This window comes from Nematocida minor, assembly GCF_024244105.1.
Source record: "Nematocida minor strain JUm1510 chromosome Unknown 7921, whole genome shotgun sequence".
Classification (NCBI taxonomy): domain Eukaryota; kingdom Fungi; phylum Microsporidia; genus Nematocida; species Nematocida minor.
Window position 1 is genome coordinate 94,291 of NW_026250401.1, and position 17,758 is coordinate 112,048.

General features: G+C 42.4%; 11 protein-coding genes across 11 annotated transcripts; 4 read left to right on the forward strand and 7 right to left on the reverse strand.

The window, feature by feature from the left end:
• Nucleotides 1-210: 210 nt before the first annotated feature.
• Nucleotides 211-2,388, reverse strand: NEMIN01_0324 (uncharacterized protein; the record flags this gene model as incomplete). The annotated part of the gene is made up of 1 exon (XM_051476266.1): nucleotides 211-2,388. One exon carries the CDS (start codon nucleotides 2,386-2,388, stop codon nucleotides 211-213), a length of 2,178 nt encoding a protein of 725 aa, XP_051332226.1.
• A 69-nt stretch (nucleotides 2,389-2,457) lies between these two features.
• NEMIN01_0325 (20S proteasome subunit beta 2) lies at nucleotides 2,458-3,297 on the forward strand (the record flags this gene model as incomplete). Its single annotated transcript, XM_051476267.1, has 1 exon — nucleotides 2,458-3,297. The coding sequence occupies one exon, from the start codon at nucleotides 2,458-2,460 to the stop codon at nucleotides 3,295-3,297; it is 840 nt and encodes a 279-aa protein (XP_051332227.1).
• Nucleotides 3,298-3,595: 298 nt separating this feature from the next.
• NEMIN01_0326 (uncharacterized protein) lies at nucleotides 3,596-4,177 on the reverse strand (the record flags this gene model as incomplete). Its single annotated transcript, XM_051476268.1, has 1 exon — nucleotides 3,596-4,177. The coding sequence occupies one exon, from the start codon at nucleotides 4,175-4,177 to the stop codon at nucleotides 3,596-3,598; it is 582 nt and encodes a 193-aa protein (XP_051332228.1).
• Nucleotides 4,178-4,210: 33 nt separating this feature from the next.
• NEMIN01_0327 (uncharacterized protein) lies at nucleotides 4,211-4,996 on the forward strand (the record flags this gene model as incomplete). The annotated part of the gene is made up of 1 exon (XM_051476269.1): nucleotides 4,211-4,996. One exon carries the CDS (start codon nucleotides 4,211-4,213, stop codon nucleotides 4,994-4,996), a length of 786 nt encoding a protein of 261 aa, XP_051332229.1.
• Nucleotides 4,997-5,217: 221 nt separating this feature from the next.
• Nucleotides 5,218-5,751, reverse strand: NEMIN01_0328 (uncharacterized protein; the record flags this gene model as incomplete). Its single annotated transcript, XM_051476270.1, has 1 exon — nucleotides 5,218-5,751. One exon carries the CDS (start codon nucleotides 5,749-5,751, stop codon nucleotides 5,218-5,220), a length of 534 nt encoding a protein of 177 aa, XP_051332230.1.
• A 58-nt stretch (nucleotides 5,752-5,809) lies between these two features.
• Nucleotides 5,810-6,589, forward strand: NEMIN01_0329 (transcription initiation protein SPT3; the record flags this gene model as incomplete). The annotated part of the gene is made up of 1 exon (XM_051476271.1): nucleotides 5,810-6,589. One exon carries the CDS (start codon nucleotides 5,810-5,812, stop codon nucleotides 6,587-6,589), a length of 780 nt encoding a protein of 259 aa, XP_051332231.1.
• A 250-nt stretch (nucleotides 6,590-6,839) lies between these two features.
• NEMIN01_0330 (cerevisin) lies at nucleotides 6,840-8,315 on the reverse strand (the record flags this gene model as incomplete). Its single annotated transcript, XM_051476272.1, has 1 exon — nucleotides 6,840-8,315. One exon carries the CDS (start codon nucleotides 8,313-8,315, stop codon nucleotides 6,840-6,842), a length of 1,476 nt encoding a protein of 491 aa, XP_051332232.1.
• Nucleotides 8,316-8,982: 667 nt separating this feature from the next.
• On the reverse strand, nucleotides 8,983-10,974 carry NEMIN01_0331 (uncharacterized protein; the record flags this gene model as incomplete). The annotated part of the gene is made up of 1 exon (XM_051476273.1): nucleotides 8,983-10,974. One exon carries the CDS (start codon nucleotides 10,972-10,974, stop codon nucleotides 8,983-8,985), a length of 1,992 nt encoding a protein of 663 aa, XP_051332233.1.
• Nucleotides 10,975-11,662: 688 nt separating this feature from the next.
• On the reverse strand, nucleotides 11,663-11,983 carry NEMIN01_0332 (uncharacterized protein; the record flags this gene model as incomplete). Its single annotated transcript, XM_051476274.1, has 1 exon — nucleotides 11,663-11,983. The coding sequence occupies one exon, from the start codon at nucleotides 11,981-11,983 to the stop codon at nucleotides 11,663-11,665; it is 321 nt and encodes a 106-aa protein (XP_051332234.1).
• Nucleotides 11,984-12,001: 18 nt separating this feature from the next.
• On the forward strand, nucleotides 12,002-15,136 carry NEMIN01_0333 (structural maintenance of chromosome 2; the record flags this gene model as incomplete). Its single annotated transcript, XM_051476275.1, has 1 exon — nucleotides 12,002-15,136. One exon carries the CDS (start codon nucleotides 12,002-12,004, stop codon nucleotides 15,134-15,136), a length of 3,135 nt encoding a protein of 1,044 aa, XP_051332235.1.
• Nucleotides 15,137-15,472: 336 nt separating this feature from the next.
• NEMIN01_0334 (uncharacterized protein) lies at nucleotides 15,473-17,467 on the reverse strand (the record flags this gene model as incomplete). The annotated part of the gene is made up of 1 exon (XM_051476276.1): nucleotides 15,473-17,467. The coding sequence occupies one exon, from the start codon at nucleotides 17,465-17,467 to the stop codon at nucleotides 15,473-15,475; it is 1,995 nt and encodes a 664-aa protein (XP_051332236.1).
• Nucleotides 17,468-17,758: the final 291 nt, after the last annotated feature.

A 17,758-nucleotide genomic window follows, 5' to 3' on the forward strand; every position in this document is an offset into this window, starting at 1 on the left:
TGCATATTTACATATACCAGAGTTTCGATGTAGAGTATTCGCACAAATATAGAATAAATAGCCGATTAATAATGCTTTTATACAGCTGTGGTATATGATTAGCAGCTGAAATCTTTTCTATTTTTAGATGCTTTTTAGAATAATAGAGGGGTGTGTTTGCTTGCAATTACTAATATATCCTGTGAGACAGTCTATAACTAATCATTCTATTTATTTACAAGAAAATAGAACACCTGCATGCCTGCTGTGCTGCTGTTTGTGTCCTGCTCTCTCGGCCAGAGGCAGTGGATCTGTTCGTATTTCTCTATCTCCAATGTCCTTCAGGTATATTTCTAGAACTCTTTCGCCTGCCCTGAGGTTCTTATAATACAGTCTGTGGTAGCTTCTGATTTCAGTGGCTGTTTTGGTTACTATGTAATTAGCCAGCACGCCCCAGTTCTTTCCTATGTGCGGAAACAGAAGCGCGAATGTCTGTCTCTCGTGGACCTTCCATCCTTCGATGCTTCCCTCTTTTTTCTCTTCTTTTTTCTTCAGCTTGTCTTCTTTTTTCTTGAGAATGTGTTTCTTGTAGTATTTGTAGAATATTTTGATGTCGTTTTCCGTTTTTCCTTTTATGTACTTCAGGTACTCCTTCCATTTCTTTCCCAGCTCGCTGTTCAAATTGCTAAACACATCCATCTCTTCCTGCGTCCAGTCTCTCTCCACTATTTCAACCACCTCTTTGTCCTGTATCTTTCTTGTGTCTCTGAGAACGCCGTCCCAGTTCTTCAGCCTTAGCTTGTACTTCATCTTATAGTATATTTTCACTATTTCCTTGTGCGTGTACCACGGGAGATAGTTTGCTCTGATAGCTCTAAAGTCTTTTCCCGTCTCAGCAAAGGCTTTTCTTAATAGTTCGTCGTCTCCCTTGTACATATACACCCCGCTGTTTGCTCTGTGCTTGGATTCTATGTTTCTTATGCTGTCGTTGTATATGTAGCACATCAGCTTGCTCGACTCTCTTTCCGGAATGGTTGCTTCATTTATCCTGCTTCTGTCGTCTGATGTAGTTATTGACTCTATGATCATTTCCTTGTCTATCCCCAGGAGCTTTAGCATTTTATTCTTGGCCCACTTTTCAATTTCGAAGTCCAAACTGACTTCTTTTGCTTTTTCGTTTTTTCTGCTCTTTTTCTGAATCTTGCGCATCTCTTCCTGCTCCACCTTGTACTTGGCTATGAGATACGTATAGATGCTGGGCGTGTTCTCTTCCCTATACCCATCCTCGCTTGTTTCAGCACTTTCTACACTCGCATTCTCTCCTTCAATAGTTGCGCTATTCCCGGTGCTATTTGGGCTCTCGGATTCATATGCCAAAACATCTTCCATTGCATTGCTGTCCTGCACTCCCTCACTTTCTACAATGTTCATAAATGGCGCATCGATAATCATACTGTTCCCTGCCATCTCCACACTATCATCTACAGTGCTACTTGCATTTTCAGTAATCATACTCGATCGATCAGCGAATATTTCAGCAATATTGGCATGCACGCTGCTAACTGGCACACTAACACCACCACTGCTATTATTGGAGGTATCAATGACCATTCTCGGTGCACTTAAAGTACCATCCACCATGCCTTCATCAATGACCATAGCCATACTACTGTCTATGCTATGCGCTAAATTATCAGCTGCTGCTTCTTCATTGCCAAGAGCCATTCTCTCACTGCCGGCAGTAAAACTGCCACTAAAAGTTCCCAGATCGTTATGCTCTGCTATGTACTCCTGTGCAATGCTATTTTGTGGCAGTATTTCTGGAGCTTCTCGAATACATGCATACTCCAGCACTTCTCTGCTACTTGAGCTGTCGTGAACTATGTGCTCCCCAGGGCTGACAATCGATAGGTCCTGTATTTCTTCTAAGCTCACATACTCTTCTATTCTGTCATTCTCCTCTTTTGGCACAGAATAAGACTCTGCGCCATCGATTCTTCTCCTTTCTTCCGTATGATTTCTACTTTCATTATGCAATGCATTGCTTTCGTTTCTGCTCGTAATGGGAGAGGCATTTCTATTATTGGAATAGCTCGCACTTTCATACGGTCTACCATTGCCATTCGCACTTTCATATCCACTATTGCTGTATCTTGGCGGATAGTTATTTACCTCTCTGCGGTGCCACGTGTCAGGATAGTCCATATCCCCCTGTCTTCTGTACGGGTGCGGTCCTTCTGCAAAGTTATCTCTCCAGTTTCGCCGTCTTTGGTCGATCCACCCGTATCTTCTTTCGTCTTCGTAGTGCATAAAGTACCTTTCATCCTGTTCGTGGCCGTAGAATCTCTTTTTGTACTGTTTTCTTCCTCTTTTCCAATAGTGCCAGTCTTTTCTTCTCTCTCCCGACATTAGCAAATTTGGTCTATAAAATACGCACTAATAATTTATTTATATTTCTGCTCTTTTGTTTTTATGGATATGAAGAGCATAGAGTGCGCCCTGAGCCAAGCGGCAGCTGAGAGCCACAGAGCCAAAGAATCTTCAAAAGACGCCCAGATAGACCTAAACGAGATGATAAAAACAGCAGAAGGAAACGCCACAAAAACAGGAACAACAATCGTGGGAATAAAAGGCAGTGAGTACGTCATCCTTGCAGCAGACACGCGGTCCACCAACGGCCCAATCATTGCTGATAAAAACTGCACAAAAATCCACACTATCTCTGATAACATCAACTGCTGCGGAGCTGGAACTGCAGCAGACACGAGATATACGACAAAGATGGCGAGCTCAGCGCTGCGCAGATTCCTTCTGAAGCACAACAAAATAGCACCGCTAAAGTACTGCGTAAATATCCTGAAAAGACACCTCTTCTCCTACCAGGGCCATGTATCAGCTAGTTTGATAGTTGGGGGAGTAGACGAGAATGGCCCAGGACTCTTTGGTGTGCACCCGCACGGAAGCGTAGATGCGCTGCCATACACTGCGCACGGCTCGGGATCGTACAATGCCATTGGAGTGCTGGAGACAGGGTGGAAGAAAGACATGACAGAAGAGCAGGCAGTTGAGCTGGCATGCGATGCAATAGAGGCAGGAATAATGAACGATCTGTACTCTGGATCCAACATCGACATTTGTGTCATCCGAAAAGACAGCCGCACGGTGTTCCAGAGAGACTACAGGCGCAACTACAAAGAAGTGGGAAAGAAAGCACCCAGGGGAATGAAGTACGAGTATCCACGAGAGAGCATAGTAATAACAAAAGAACAGGTCTTTGATCTAATTACAGTAACTAATACAATGGAAGTGGAGTATTAGAGGGTGATTAGTCTCATAAGTGAATAAAATAGTTGTTTATGAAGTAGAGCATAGTTATTCTTTTATTTTCTTTGTGTGGTTCCGTAAGGGATATTCTTGGTTTGTATCTGTTTCTTGTCTTTTATTCTGTTTTATCTATTTTATGATCACTAACAGATATTTTAATAATTGTGCAGTGTGGTTTATTCTGTTTTATTCTTTTTGTGAGTGAAGTCAGCGAGTAGAGTGCAAAAGCATCAGAACTTCTTTCTCTCATCTTCTGTTTTAATTTCATCTAGAGCATTCTTTATCTGTGCATCTACTGCTTTGCTATCTTCTGTATGTCTCTTTTGTACTTTTCTTTGAGGTCTATGTACATCTGCGAAAGCTTGTCGATCACTGCCTTGTCTCTCAGCTTTACTTCCAGCACTTTTTTTTCTACACTTTTCTTTATTTCCTCAACCTGTTCAGAGACTCTGTTCTTTATCGCCTCTTTCGCTCTCTCTTTTAGCTTGGAGATTATCTTTTCTATTTTCTCTTCGTACTCTTTCTTCATCTCTTTTTCTTTTTCTCTGTACATTGCCTCTATCTCCAGTATCCGTATCCTGTACTTGTTCTTTATTTCTTTCACTTCTTTTTCTTTTGTCTTTTTCACCTCTTTGTCTATCGTCTCTCCAAGCGTTCCCTGGATGCCCAGCACTCTGCTCTGCATCTCTTTCAGCCGAGAGAGCTCCTGCTCCACTGTTTGTATTTTTTCGTCTCTTGTGCTTTCGTACTTTACCTTGAACGGGTTAAACTCCCTCTCTCTTTTCTTCTCTTTGCCTCCTACGTCGTGCAGCTCTATTGAGTCGTTGAACTGTCTCTCCAGCTCTCTTACCTCACTTTCTCGGTTAAACTCCATTGCAAAATAAATGAAAAAGTATATTTGTTATTAATGACAGATGCCAATGGGTCTATTAGGCTCATTCGAAGGGGAAAAGTAGACAGAGAGATAGAAATACTAGACAGAGAGCCAATCAGCATGCGCACGTATTTAAGTCTTGTAATTGAATCTCTTAACAAAAAAAGAGACTTTGTCCTGGGCTTGGTCATTCCCGCGGAGTCCGCCGATGATGTTTCCCATGACGACAACATTTCCACAGAAGTTGTGGGCAAAGGAATGGTCTATCTCGCAGAGTGCATAAACATGCACAGATTCATCGTGTCCCACAACAACCCCAACGTCATCTCGGTGTGCAAGAAAAACGTTGTGGACCCAAATATGAAATGCCACATAAAAAGCATCTACTACTACGCTCTGAAGTATCTTGAGCTAAGCGAGCTGATGAACAGCAAAGACAAAGAGCTTTTTAAAACGCTTTCCCGGGTGCTGGAAGACTCGCCTGAAGCAGTTTCTGAGCTGGCGCACTCCAACCCCGTCATTCTCTCGAGCGAGTGGATCGGCACAGAGAACGACTACCACACGAACAGCATATTTCACATGTACCTAGAACAGAACAAAATACTGGGATACGTGTTTGATGCGAAAAAGCTGTGCGAAAGGGAGATAAGAAAAGAGCAGATAATATTCAAAAGTGTCATAGGCTTTTTTCTCGTCTTTGTTGCTCTTTCGTTTATTGTGCACTTTTTTACAAAGGGAGTCACAATGCTAACGGTGCTAGTGCATATTTTTACAGCAGCAACATGCATTCTGCTTCTCTTTGTCAATGCGTGCATGTAACTTATAATAAACATAGAATATAAACCAGCCAACTTTACAGAATTATCACTTCTGATCTAAACTGTCTCTTTATCCTCAATAAAAACAGTCATTTTTCTGTTTCCATCTGATATCTCAACTACAGTATGCCTGCAGTGCTGTTTGTTTGTTAACTTGTCCACGAATATTTTAATTTTCAAGTCTCATTTTTCTTCTCCATTGTTCTCTGCCCATTTTTCCACTCAGTTGTAATATATGCTGTTCAAGCTCTCTTTTATGTACATCCCCAGATGGGTGTGCGGTATTACAACGACTTTATTTAAATACGCCCTCTGAATTACGCTGTTCACTCTAGAAAAATGGCTCTGAATGTTTGCTAAGTGATATTCGAGGGATATCTTTACAGTTACAAATATCCTCCTAGCTCTTACGTGGTTAGGCTGTATAAACTTGGATATTGACTCCGCAAATGCAATTACCTCGATGATCAGCTCTTGGCTGTTTGCAAGGCTCCTTTGTGCCTCCATGTACAGCAGCAGAGACTCCAGCCACAGTCTGTATGCCTTGGGAGGGTTATCGTAGTAGACAGAGTTTGCCTCTTGTTTTAGAAGCCATGCTGTCTTGAGAGAGTCCTGTGCATAAAAGAGAGATGTACTCTTTAAAAACGTTTTGTATCCTCTTTCACTAATTGACAGATCGGCAAAGTATCCCTGGCTGATTAAGTATGCGTAATCTTCGCTTACTCCCCTTTCCTCTCTTTTTGCTTTTTTTGGCATCGATAGTTTTTACTGGCCAAGTAATATTAATGGTGTGTGTTCTTTACTAAAATATTTTATGCCAAACAGCAGCAAAACCGAGTACAGCTCCCTTGTGAAGGACAGCAAAGAGAAGGGCCAAAACATGTACTCGCAGGAGATCGAGGCAATGATGTACACGTGCGGAGATGTGCGCATGCCTGAAAAAGAGTCCAGCGCGTACATGGAACAGATCATCTACGTGCAGATGAAGATACTGCTGAGCAAGGCACACGAGATATCAAAAACGAAAGGAAGCAAGAAAATAAGCATAGAAGACATTGTGTTTCTGATGAGAAATAATCCATACAGAGTTAAAAAGCTTTCAAACTACATCACATTCAAAGACGTAAGGAACAAAGTGAACAGAGACGTTATTTCTCTCAGAAACACTGCAGAGACAAAGCTGAAGTACAGCTGGCTCCCAAAGAACGTGTACGAGAGATACGAAGAAATGCACGGCAGGCTGTATGCCATCGACAAAATGACGGAGGGAATGACAAAGGAAGAGTACCTAGACTTCACAGAGTGCAGACAGGCATCATTTACGTTCAGAAAAGGGAAAAGGTTCAAAGAGTTCCTTAATACAGACTACAAGATAAAAGACGATCTTTTGGACATTTTGGGATTTCTAGCGTGCGAGATCGTGTTTGACATAATCAGCATGGCGTGCAAGATAAGCACAATTAAGTCCAAAAAGCCTGAAATAGACACAGATGTAAAGGGCATGTTCAAAGCCAAGACGAGCAAGCATCCTGTCACAATAGCAGATATTGATGAAGCCTGCAGGAGGCTGAAGATAAAGCATATTATATACTAGCACAAACTATAAGTTAAAAAGTCTCCACAACTACTGTGAATAAAAATAGGGATTGTAAAAATTTAATTAAAATTCTATGGCTTAACACTAGCTGTTCTCAGACGTACTGCTGTCCTTCATAAAAACACATCAATGACCAATTAAAAAGAAAGAATGCTTTTGATATATGGACTAATTGGGAAATATTTAGGAATAAAAATATCTGTAGGGTTGTATTGCTGCTTCTCTTTCTATCTTATTTTGAAATAAGTTACTCTAGCCGAAGATTCAGTATTTTAGCAGTTGCAATGCGTATCATATCAGAGGTGTGCGCGTCGCTCTTGATAAGCATCTTCAGCTTGTGCGGCTCCATGTACTGCTCTCCCAGGTACAGGGCAGCCAGCCCCGAGACATGCGGTGCTGCCATTGAAGTGCCTGACAGAGCCTTCATTGTGTTGTTCAAAAAAGAGCTGACTATCTCCACCCCGGGCGCATAGACGTCAATGCACTCTCCCGTGTTGCTGAACTCTGCAATGTCGTCTTCTCTGTTCACAGCACCGACTGTGATAACTTGGTGTATAGATGCAGGAGAGTATCCACAGGCATTCGATGCATCGTTCCCCCCTGCGGCCACAATGGTGAGCCCCGTGGCTATTGCTCTTTTTGCTATTTCCTTCAGTATTTCACTTTTTATTCCTCCTAAGCTCATATTAACAACTGCGCGCGGGTGTTTTTCTGTTTTAATTCTCTGGTGGTAGCTTTTCATCGCGTATATTAAGCCCAGCACTGCAAACTCTGTGCTTCCCTTGCCCTCTGATGTAAGTATCTTCACAGGAATCAGCGTGGCGTTCTTTGCCACTCCGACTGTGTTTCCTGCTATGATTCCTGCGCAGTGTGTTCCGTGCCCGTGGTCATCCCTTGGCTCCAGGTTTCCTTCAACGATGTTTATTCCTCTCTCCACTTTTCCTTTTAGCTCGCTGTGTTCTGCTTCTATTCCTGTGTCCAACACGTAGACATACACTCCCTTCCCCGCGCTCTTTGGATACACAAACGTGTCGAGCGCATACACCGTCTTTCCCTGCGACATTCTGCTCAGCCCCCAGGGCACAGAGCCTCGCGCTGCTAGGTTTTTGCTCGTGAATGGATAGTGCAGCTTTTTAAACATTGTCCGCTGCGAAATAGGCTGGATGTTTTCTTTTGGAGGAAGCGCTATCTTTCTGCCGCTGTTCCCGTCTTCTTTGGAAAACCCAAAGAGAGGATGCGGCTTGTTTCTGTGCGGTCTGTATATTTTTTTTACTGGGTTTTTTCGAAAGGGCCTCCTTCCTTTAATGATGTTGTGCTGTGTGGATATTTTTTTCACTTTTTTCTCGCTCTTTTCTATAGACTGCTGGCTCTCGTTTGCTGTGCTGTTTAGCGGAGCGAAGTACTCTATGTCGTACTCCTCCCTCAGAAAGTGCGGATACGAAGCGCCAGCATATTCTTGGTCTCTGTCTATTTGTATTCTGTACTCGGCATTCTCCTCTATGGACAGAACATCTTCTCTTTTTCTAATCTCATTTGCAACTGATTCAGGCATGTCAGCTGAGTATCCTCGAACACCTCCCACTCCGAAGCCCTTAATGGTATCACCTCTTACCTCTGCGGTCTCCAGCCAGTCTGCGTGGCTCTGTATGCTTGCCTGCGAAATGTCGTGTTTGAAAAGAACTATGTATCTCTTTGCCTGGCACAACCCAAGCAGAAGAAGCATGTGCAAAATCATGCACTTTTTCTTCTCTGTCTTTAAATAGATGGTCTCACACATTGTCACACATCCGCATGGATATGTTCTTTATTATTGTGTGTTTTAAGTTGCGAATGTAACTATGTTTTCTCAGCTGAAAATGTTTTATGCTATTCGCGCTCTCACATCCTGTGGGCTGCTGGAGTCTAAGAATTCTCGGCAAAGATGGAAAGAGAAAGACCGGTACAGAAGATGTGTGTAAATTTATGAAAAATAATTCGCACACACTAATTGCACTGCATAATTTGTATTCCCAATCCACACTACATGTATAAACTAACCAATGAAGTAGCTTTCTGTTGGAGTGTAATAGAATCTGATTACCCTTGAAGACACTTTGTCTGTCCTCTTCCTCTGATACTGTGTAAATAATACATATCCTGGCACTCTTTGAGCCTGTGGAAAAAGTAAGGAAGTTTAGCCTAGATCAGAGTGTTTATAATATTCTCGGGTTATTTATACTCATATTTTATTATTTTATATGTGTACAAATAAAATAGCAGTACACTTTTTTTAAAAAGTATCCTACAGACTGCGACTTCCAGCAGACAAAAAGTGTACACTTTTCAAGCATGGACGAGAGGAAAAAGATAAGATATGTATCACATTTATTAGATTGTATCTAAAGACTGTTTTATCTAAAGAATGCATAGTATGAACCCACAGAGACAACTCCAGCTACAGCCCCTATTATTGAAACTACACTGAGGCTCTTTCTTGTTGTAGCGCTGAACATACTGGGACTTGGTGCAGCAGACAAGCTCTTTTTCTTGGCAGCTGTGGGCTTCTTGACTTCCTTGCTGTCCTTCGAGGGTTTTTTGCCAGGGCATCTGCTGTCGGGCAAAGTGACTGTGAACTCAGGCGCAAGACAGTACTGCTCAACGGCCTCCTGTATTGGCGCACACCAGCACGTTTCCAAAACCATTTGCTTTGTTTCAGTGACCTCAACGCTTCCAAATCCTTCGGATATAGTGTAGTCACTCGTGCAGCAGCACCCAAGTATTGCCCTCTTGAATTTAAAGTCAAATGCCTCGCATCGGACAATTCTTTCTTCAAGATAGTACTTGTTTCCGAGGTTTTCAAGCTGGTGGACTTCGTTTATGTCTTCAAAGAGCGAGCCAACTGCGTTGGGGTCCAGCACTTTGAGTTTTCTTGCGTTGTGCATCACATGAATCACGTGGTAGTATACTGCCTCTGCAAGAGGAGCCACGTTTTCGTTGTGCATGATTGCATAGTTGATTGCTGGCTTAATTACCTGTGTAAGGCCTATGAACGTTTTCTGTGCGTACCAGTTGTTTGAGTCGTACAGCATGCTTGCAATGAGATTCTCTACAATTACAAGGAGATTCTTGAGCGACTCTTGGTTAAAGAAGACAGATCTCTGTGCAGAGTCTACAATGGAGCTCATGTTCACTGATACCGTATATGCATTTTCTGTGAGCATCGAGGTGCCAAACAGATTCAGCGTGAATTTCTTTTCCAGAATGGGAGATGGTATTATGCTTCCAGCTGCAAGGTTGTATCCCGATTTTGCAGTGTCTTTTTTCGAAACGTATACATACGGAGAGCGGTAGAGCGGCTTCTTTGCTGAGTTTCCGAAACTTCGGGCAATTGAGCTCAAAGACGGCATTGGAGCGCCTAGGACATTGTCTACTGCAGACAACTCTGGATCGGTGTACTTTTTATTCGCAGAATTTTTACTGAATTCATTGCATATAATGGAGCTTACAAGCTCTGAGTTTGCAAACACTTTGGAAGCGACCAAGTCCCAAAAATCAACTATCATTTTGTCGCTTGACATGTCGTGGAGCACATTGACAGGTTTCTGCAGGACATTTTTGCAATTTACGTTGAAACAGACAGAGTCGGCCAGGATCTCGCTGATTGAGCAGGAGGTTCCTACTCTGAACTTTTTGTTCTTTGGCGATTTGGCGCTTGACTTGAGGCTTATTTTCAGTGGCGCACTAGCTAGGCCTCCAGTCTTTGGGCACTCCTTATTTACATCGTATATGATCAGAGGCTCTTTTCTGAAGATCACCTTTATTTTCAGTATGCTAGAAAGTATGTCTGAATAGCTTTGCAGCTCTGCATCTTTAAAGTCAATGCTCTTGCTGAAAAAATATTTCTCGTAGATTCTTTTTACATAGTCCTGCATATCCTCCCATCTGAACACAACAGACAGCAAGTTTTTGTTTTCGTTGTATGCTATTGAGTGAATCTTTATGTCGGAGATGGGGAGAAAGGCCTGCTTTAGCCCCTCTGCGGCAACTGACTCGCCTGCTGGGATGAGTATGGTGTAATACCTATCTATGAATCTCTTTTTTGGAAGACTGTGCGCCAGACGGTAGAAATGCTTTGCTTCAACCTCGATTGTAGCGTCTACGTACTCTAAAGTGCTATTGTCAACCGAGACATGCATAGGAACAGGCGGCTTGCTTGTTTCTACTTGGGAAGACGCGATGTTCAAAGCGCTTGGGACAATCTTTGGTAAACCCCCCGCTCTAACTTTCGATCTCTGCATGTCCTTCAATATTCTGACATTTTTATGCTGCGAGTTACTGTCGCACAACCCTAATCTGCAGATAAGTACTAAAATGCTGACCAGAGCAAAAGATGCTTTTTTCATGTGAACAAGCAACCTACATGCTATTTATACACAAGAAATGATAAATGCATATCAAAAAAGAGATAGACAAACAAACACTGACAGGAGGAAAACAAACAGATATTAAAAAACCCTTCAAAAAAGGATTGATAAAAACAAAAACAAACAATAGTAAACACTCCTATTAATTCCAAATACCCCACACACACAAAAAAAGATAGATAGTTAAACGAGCTTAAAAACAGGATAACTAGGAGATGGTAAGCCTGAACAGATAAAAATACATTCTCAGCCTCTAGAGATAAGAAGGCTCAAAGACTATACGGGTGTAAGATAAAGCAGTAAAAGTGCAGGAAACAACAAGGAGCGAAGATATTTCATTTTCAAAATAAAAAAGTCTTAACATAAACACAGTCTTTATCCACTAGGACATTGCAGTAGTACAGTAGTGCGCTTAATAGCAAGATGTTTGGCAAAGCATGCTTTTCTATTTTTTAATTTAATTTAAATGAATTAAAAGTAGCGTGATTACACTAGATTAAACTAGATTAAAAATTTAATTAATTCTCACATTCTGCGCTCTATGCCGCAATCCATCTCGAGAACAGTCAAGAATTATCTGTTATATAGACACACCTACAGAAATAAACAGACAGCACTCTGCTGAATAATAAGCCTTTCTTTACTTAAAACTTAAACATTAAGCCATCTAGTAGGCACTGGATAAAAAACTATCAATGGTGTACGAGTCTTTTATGTATGCATTCTTGTAGACAGGAGGCACTTTAAAAGACGTAGATGACTTACAGTGCGCACAGCACACTGCTACCACTGTGTTATGCAGGCGCACAGTGGAGTTTACAGCAGGCACCATAATCCTTCTGCACTTGAAGCAGAGCATGGCGGACTCTGAAGAGTGCAGAGCCTCTTCGCTATTCCTCAGCACATTTTCGACTCTCTCTACAAACAGCCCAGATAGCCCGTTTTCGTAGTGCCAAGGAAGAAGAGTGAGTAAGTATTGAAGAGACATTGTTGAAAATAAATTTTTATGCATTTAGAGAGCGTGGAAATAGAAGGTTTTAAAAGCTACGGATCCAGGACGGTGATAGGGCCCGTGGACAGATCGTTCACTGGGATAACAGGGCTGAACGGGACAGGAAAGAGCAATATTCTTGATGCAATATGTTTTGTGCTGGGGGTGGATACGCCTCGTCTCCTAAGAAGCAGCAGCATGAAGGATCTCATATTCAAGCAGTCAAAGACAACCATGGGCTCGGCAAAGGTGTCGCTTGTATTTAGCAACAAAGAGAAAGACAAAGGGCCTGTGGGATACGAAGAGATCGACACAATAAAATTGACAAGAATCATCTCCGAAGAAGGAAAAACAAAGTATTTGCTGAATGACCACAACGTAAGCACGAAAACTGTGCTAAGGCTGCTGCAGTGTGTGGGCCTTTCATCAAGCAAAGCAGGGTTTACAAACGAAGGCGCGCGAGTCGAAAAACAGGCACCGTACTTCATTGTCATGCAGGGAAGAGTAAGCAGAATACTGTCGATGAAAAGCACGCAGTTTCTGACCCTTCTGGAGGAGTGCTCGGGAACGAGCGTGTACAGAACAGAGAAGTACAAAGCGTACACAACTCTTGAAAAGAAGGAAAAAAAGCTGCTGGAAACACAGGACACCCTATCAAAAACAATATTTCCCTTTTTGGAAAGACTGCGCAAAGAAAGAGACGAGTACTACGCACACAAAGAGGCAGCTGAGAAACAGCAGTTCCTTGAGAAAGAGGTGAAGGTGTGCAGGGAGAATCTGGAGTACAAGAAGGCAGAGCTGGCAGTTGCTGAGAAAGAAAGAATAGAAAAGAGAAACGAAGAAATCGAGGCAGAGATAGAGAATAAGACAAAGGAAATGGCGAGCGCAGAGGTAGAAGACGAGGACATAGCCGGGATACAGGAGAGAATAGACAACAAGAGCAGAGAAATAGGAAAGATGATGATCGATCTGCAGGAGGAGGAGATAAAACAGATGCGGAAGACAGTAGAGAGAGCAGACACTGAGATATTCAAAGTCCAGGGACAGTACAGAAAGATGGCAGAGTACTTGCAGACAGAAGAAGAAAGAAAAGAAAAAGAAGCCGATAGAAAAAGGAAAACAAAAGAAAAAAAAGAAAGCGACGAAGAGGAGCAGGAGAATATTTCTTACATAGAGAACAACCTGAAGAAAGAGATAGAGCATGCACTCGCCAAGCTGGAGGCAAAAGAGAGAGCACTGCACCAGGCAGGCAGGCAGAAGGGAACACTTGAAAAAGAAAGAGCAAAAGAAACACTGAGCATAAAAATAGAGAAAATGGCAAAAGATATCAGCAAGCTGGAAGAAGAGATAAAAAACAGCGAGAGAAAAGGGATCAGAAAGATGGAGGCCATTGAGAGCATAGAAAAGCACAGAAAATTAAAACCAGAGGCACCGGAGGAGATAAGAAGGAGGATAGAAAAAATAAAAAGAGAGCTGGGATATCCTGCAATCGAAGGCGTGTACGGCAAAGTAAAAGAGCTGATCGAAGTAAAGGAGAAAGAGCACCAAGTTGCAGTGGGCGTGGTGATAGGAGGAAGAAAAGAGTATGTCATAGTCGAGAATGAAGAGATAGGAAAGAAGGTCCTGCAGGAGGCGTCAAAAGAAGGAAGAAGAGTGGACGTAATACCGCTGAACAAAATCATAGGACGAAGAATGGAGCCCAGAAAAGAGGCAGCAGCAAGGAAGCACGGCGGCATTCCTCTAATCGACGCAATAGAGTACCCAGAAGAAATAAAAAAAGCTATGGAGTACCTGACGGGAGGATATGCGCTCAGCAAAGACAGAAAGACAGCAGTGCAGCTAAGAGACAGCGAAGGCATCACTTCGGTGACAATAGAAGGAGAGGTGTTTGATAAGAGAGGAACCATCACGGGAGGAAGCATCGATGTAAGAAAGTACCAGTTTGAAAAGACAAATAACAAAGAAATGCTAACCAGTCTGCAGAACAGAGAGAAACAGGTGCGGAGTCTGCTGGAAGAATGCAGCTTTAAGAAGCTCGAAGAGCTCAAAGAGTACATCAGAGTATCCGAAGCAAAAGAAAAACTCATGGAAGGCATATCACACGCCAAAGCAGAGCTGGATGTCCTGGGAAAGGCAGAAGTGCAGAAGGAAGAGATAAAAAGTGTATCAGAAAAAATAAAGAGCCTCACAGGCATACGAAACATTCTTAACGCAGAGTATGAGAAGAAAGAAAGCACAGAGGAAAGACTGAAGGACGCCGAAGAGAAGCTCAGAGCGTCAAAAGAAAGAGAAAGCAGGATAAAAGAAGAGATCGACAGAGAGGAGATAAAGAAGTTCGAGGGCATTAAAAACAACGAGATAAACAAAGCCAGAAGATCAATACAGACAAGAGAAAGAAGAAGGATAGAAGATGAAATCGCTGAAATAAAAAAAGAAAAAATAAAGAACGACATACAGTACAGAAAAATAGAACATATAACCATAAAAAAAAGAAAAAGTGTAAGCCAAACAAAAGAAGAGCTGGAAGAGCGGCTTGCCTCGATTGAAGAAGAGCTAAAATACGTCCGAGCTATCCCGAGAAAAGACGTCAACGAAGAGAACATTGAAATACTCCAGAGAAACGAAGAGATTGAAAAGGCCCTGAAAGAAAGAATAGTCAAACTGCAGAAAAACAAGGCCACAATTGAAGAGTCTCTAAACAAGCTGAACGGCCTTGAAAAAGAAGCAATCGAAGGCATATACCACTCTGTGAATGAAAGAATAGGAAAGTACATACGGTACTTCATCCCAAACAGCGATGCAAAGTTGGAGGCTATCAACGGATCGCCCATGAACGGGGTGGAGCTGCATGTAAAAATAGGCACATGGAAGAAGGGTCTTACTGAGCTCAGCGGAGGGCAAAAGTCTCTGTGCGCCCTCAGTCTGATATTTGCCCTTCTTAAAACAAAGCCCTCTCCCCTGTACATTCTGGATGAAATTGACGCAGCACTCGACGCATCTCACACCGAGGCCATGGGCCGCATGATACAGAAAGAGTTCAAAGGCTCGCAGTTTGTGGTTGTGTCGCTAAAGGACGGCATGTACCACAACGCCAACGTTCTATTCCAGACGTACATCCGAGAGGGAACATCAGGTGTCCGGAGAATGTAAGAAATAGCAGACCAGATTCACAGTGAAAGAACAAAAAATAAAATGTCTAAGTAAATATAGTCTATGCAAGGGCAAGAACAGTAGAGCATCCTGTCTCTCTGTGAATTATGCTTGTATTTCAGCTAGCATTTAGTGACTGGTATGCGATAGTGCACTTTCTGCAATGAAACTGTATCTGTACAACTTATCTACGCTTTGTAATTGTTTTGTTTCTTTTGGATAATCCAAAAAAATACTACCCCCAAAAAAGTGCAAATCAGTTTGACAAAGCTGTTATTTGGACTGAAATAAACACAATAACACAAAATAAAGACTCTTTATTCTAATAGTGGAGCATCAGTACGGTAGGTCGTATTTATCAAATGCGTTTAAGACCATTAATAGATGCTCGCTGTTTTTCTCTTCTAGGACTTCTCTCTCTACACACACATAGCTTCTTAGCGTATTTACCATGCTGCTTGATACAAATGGCATTTTGTGCCAAAGACTTCTGTGCGCGCACACTGGCACTTTTACTTCTTTGTGTGCAGATTTTCTGTTCCACGGATTTATGTACGAGCCTCCCTTTCTTAGCTCATGCACCGTGTCAGAGGGAATTAAAGGAACCAGCGCAGAACACATTTCGTCTGTCAGCTGAATGCCCTTGTCGTTCAGCACCGAGGATACGTAGATGATCATATCGTACATGTTTAGAGAAGAAAAAACAGAGAATAGGTTGATCAGCAAGGCGTCAGCTGCCTGGTACGACTGTTTTAGGTACTTAATAAGGAATGCCTCCACCACGAACCTAATCTCCTGGTGGTTTGGGCTCTTCTTTACGCCTTCAATTGCCACAAAGGACAGGATCCATATAATAGTCACTAGATCTCTTGTGTCCAGCCCGTCCTCTTTCACCTCTCGCACGTATTCATTGCTCACTCCTTCATTGTACAGCGTGGTGCCGAGGAACTCTGCATAGAACTCTTTGTTCCTGGGCAGATACTCGAGCAGCTCTCGAGAATAGTCAGAGTATCCGTTGATGAAGTCTCTCAGCTTGCTCGCTTGCTTATCGCCTGCAAGTTTTCTGATCAGCTTTTCCCTCGCTGAGCAAGCCTCTGTGCTGATCACCTCCATCAGGATGTTCATTTGGTCTTTCAGAACTGGCCACCTAAACTCCATCTGTTTCAGTATGCTCTGGTAGAACGGGATAGACCGCCTGTTGTTCATATTTTTGTATATTTTATTCAGCATGCTCTTTTTTTCTTTTGTTTTTGCGTGCACCACGATCCTGTCTTCGTCCACGTACGCTATAACTGTTTTTTCAGGAATGTTTTTGTCCATTTCTTTGATCTCTGACCGAGTGGCCCGTATTCCTATCAGGTACGGGATGGTTGCTTCAATGAGCTTTTTGTACTCGCTGTTAAACACTTCGGGAATCGTGGCCATCAGCACACCCTTCCACCTGTACGGGAGTATGCATGTGAGTATGCTTTGTATGTAGTTTACTATTACGTTGTGGTCCTGCGACACAATCAGCACTCTGTGCTCCAGCAAAACATGGTACAGAAGATCGTAGTAGAATGACTGGCTGGTCAGTATAGGCCTCCCTATCTGCATATCCTGCAGGAAATAGTTGGACTCAATCACCGTGCTTTTTTTCACATCCACTATCTCTTTTACCCCAGTAGAGATGTACATGTTGTATTTGATAATGCACTGCATCACCTGCTCGCTCGTTATATTGCTGCTGATCAGAACCAGCGATACTTTCTTGTCTATTCCGTTATCTATTTTGTATCCGTGGACGCCTAGGATGTAGATTATTGACTCTGGGCTGTTTATTATTTTCGTGTGTATTTCTGTTGTTTTTTTTGTGCATTCTGCTACGTCTATGCTTATTATTCTTTCTTTTGACCGGTTTGGATAGATTGATATCTTCTGCGATGTGTCGTTTGTGTCTATCCTGGGGCTTGTTTTTGGCTGATCGTTTTTCAATATTATTTCTGTTTCGGAAAAGTATGCCCTGGTGTACTCTGTCCCTGTCATTCGGTACTTCAGGACGTAGATGCTTCCGTTGATGTTCAGCCCATAGCCTGTGGGCCTGCTCTCTCTGTCCAGGAAATACTCTCTTCCGAGCTGGTACCTGTTTCTGTCCATCACAATTACTCCTTTCTTCTGTATCTTCGAGTTTCTATCGATTATGTTAAAAATCGGAATTCTTCCTTCTTTGTCAACCAGCACCTCAGAGTACAGCAGTTCGTTCCCTATCTCCACTATTCTCATGGTAGTAATAGAGTGCAGTGAAGAGGATGCACACCCAACACTCTCCACAATGTATAACTCATTGCACATTAAAAGAAAAATATCCTTTAATTTATTCAGCCTGCAATCAGCATGTTTTGCTCCCGCAGCACCTATAAACCGCAGGAGAGCATCCACAGACAGCAAAAAAGCCTCATTCATCACTGCAGTGGCATTTGCGCTATTTGTGAACTATTTTATTTTTCTTTTCTCTGATCACTAGCTGGGCATTCTTTAGAAGAATGTACTACTTGCAAAAATGCATACTAGCACCCACTAGAGCACAAAAAAGTTTGATTTACAGAAAAAAGGTAGGCATCTATATTGCACAGCCAGTCATAA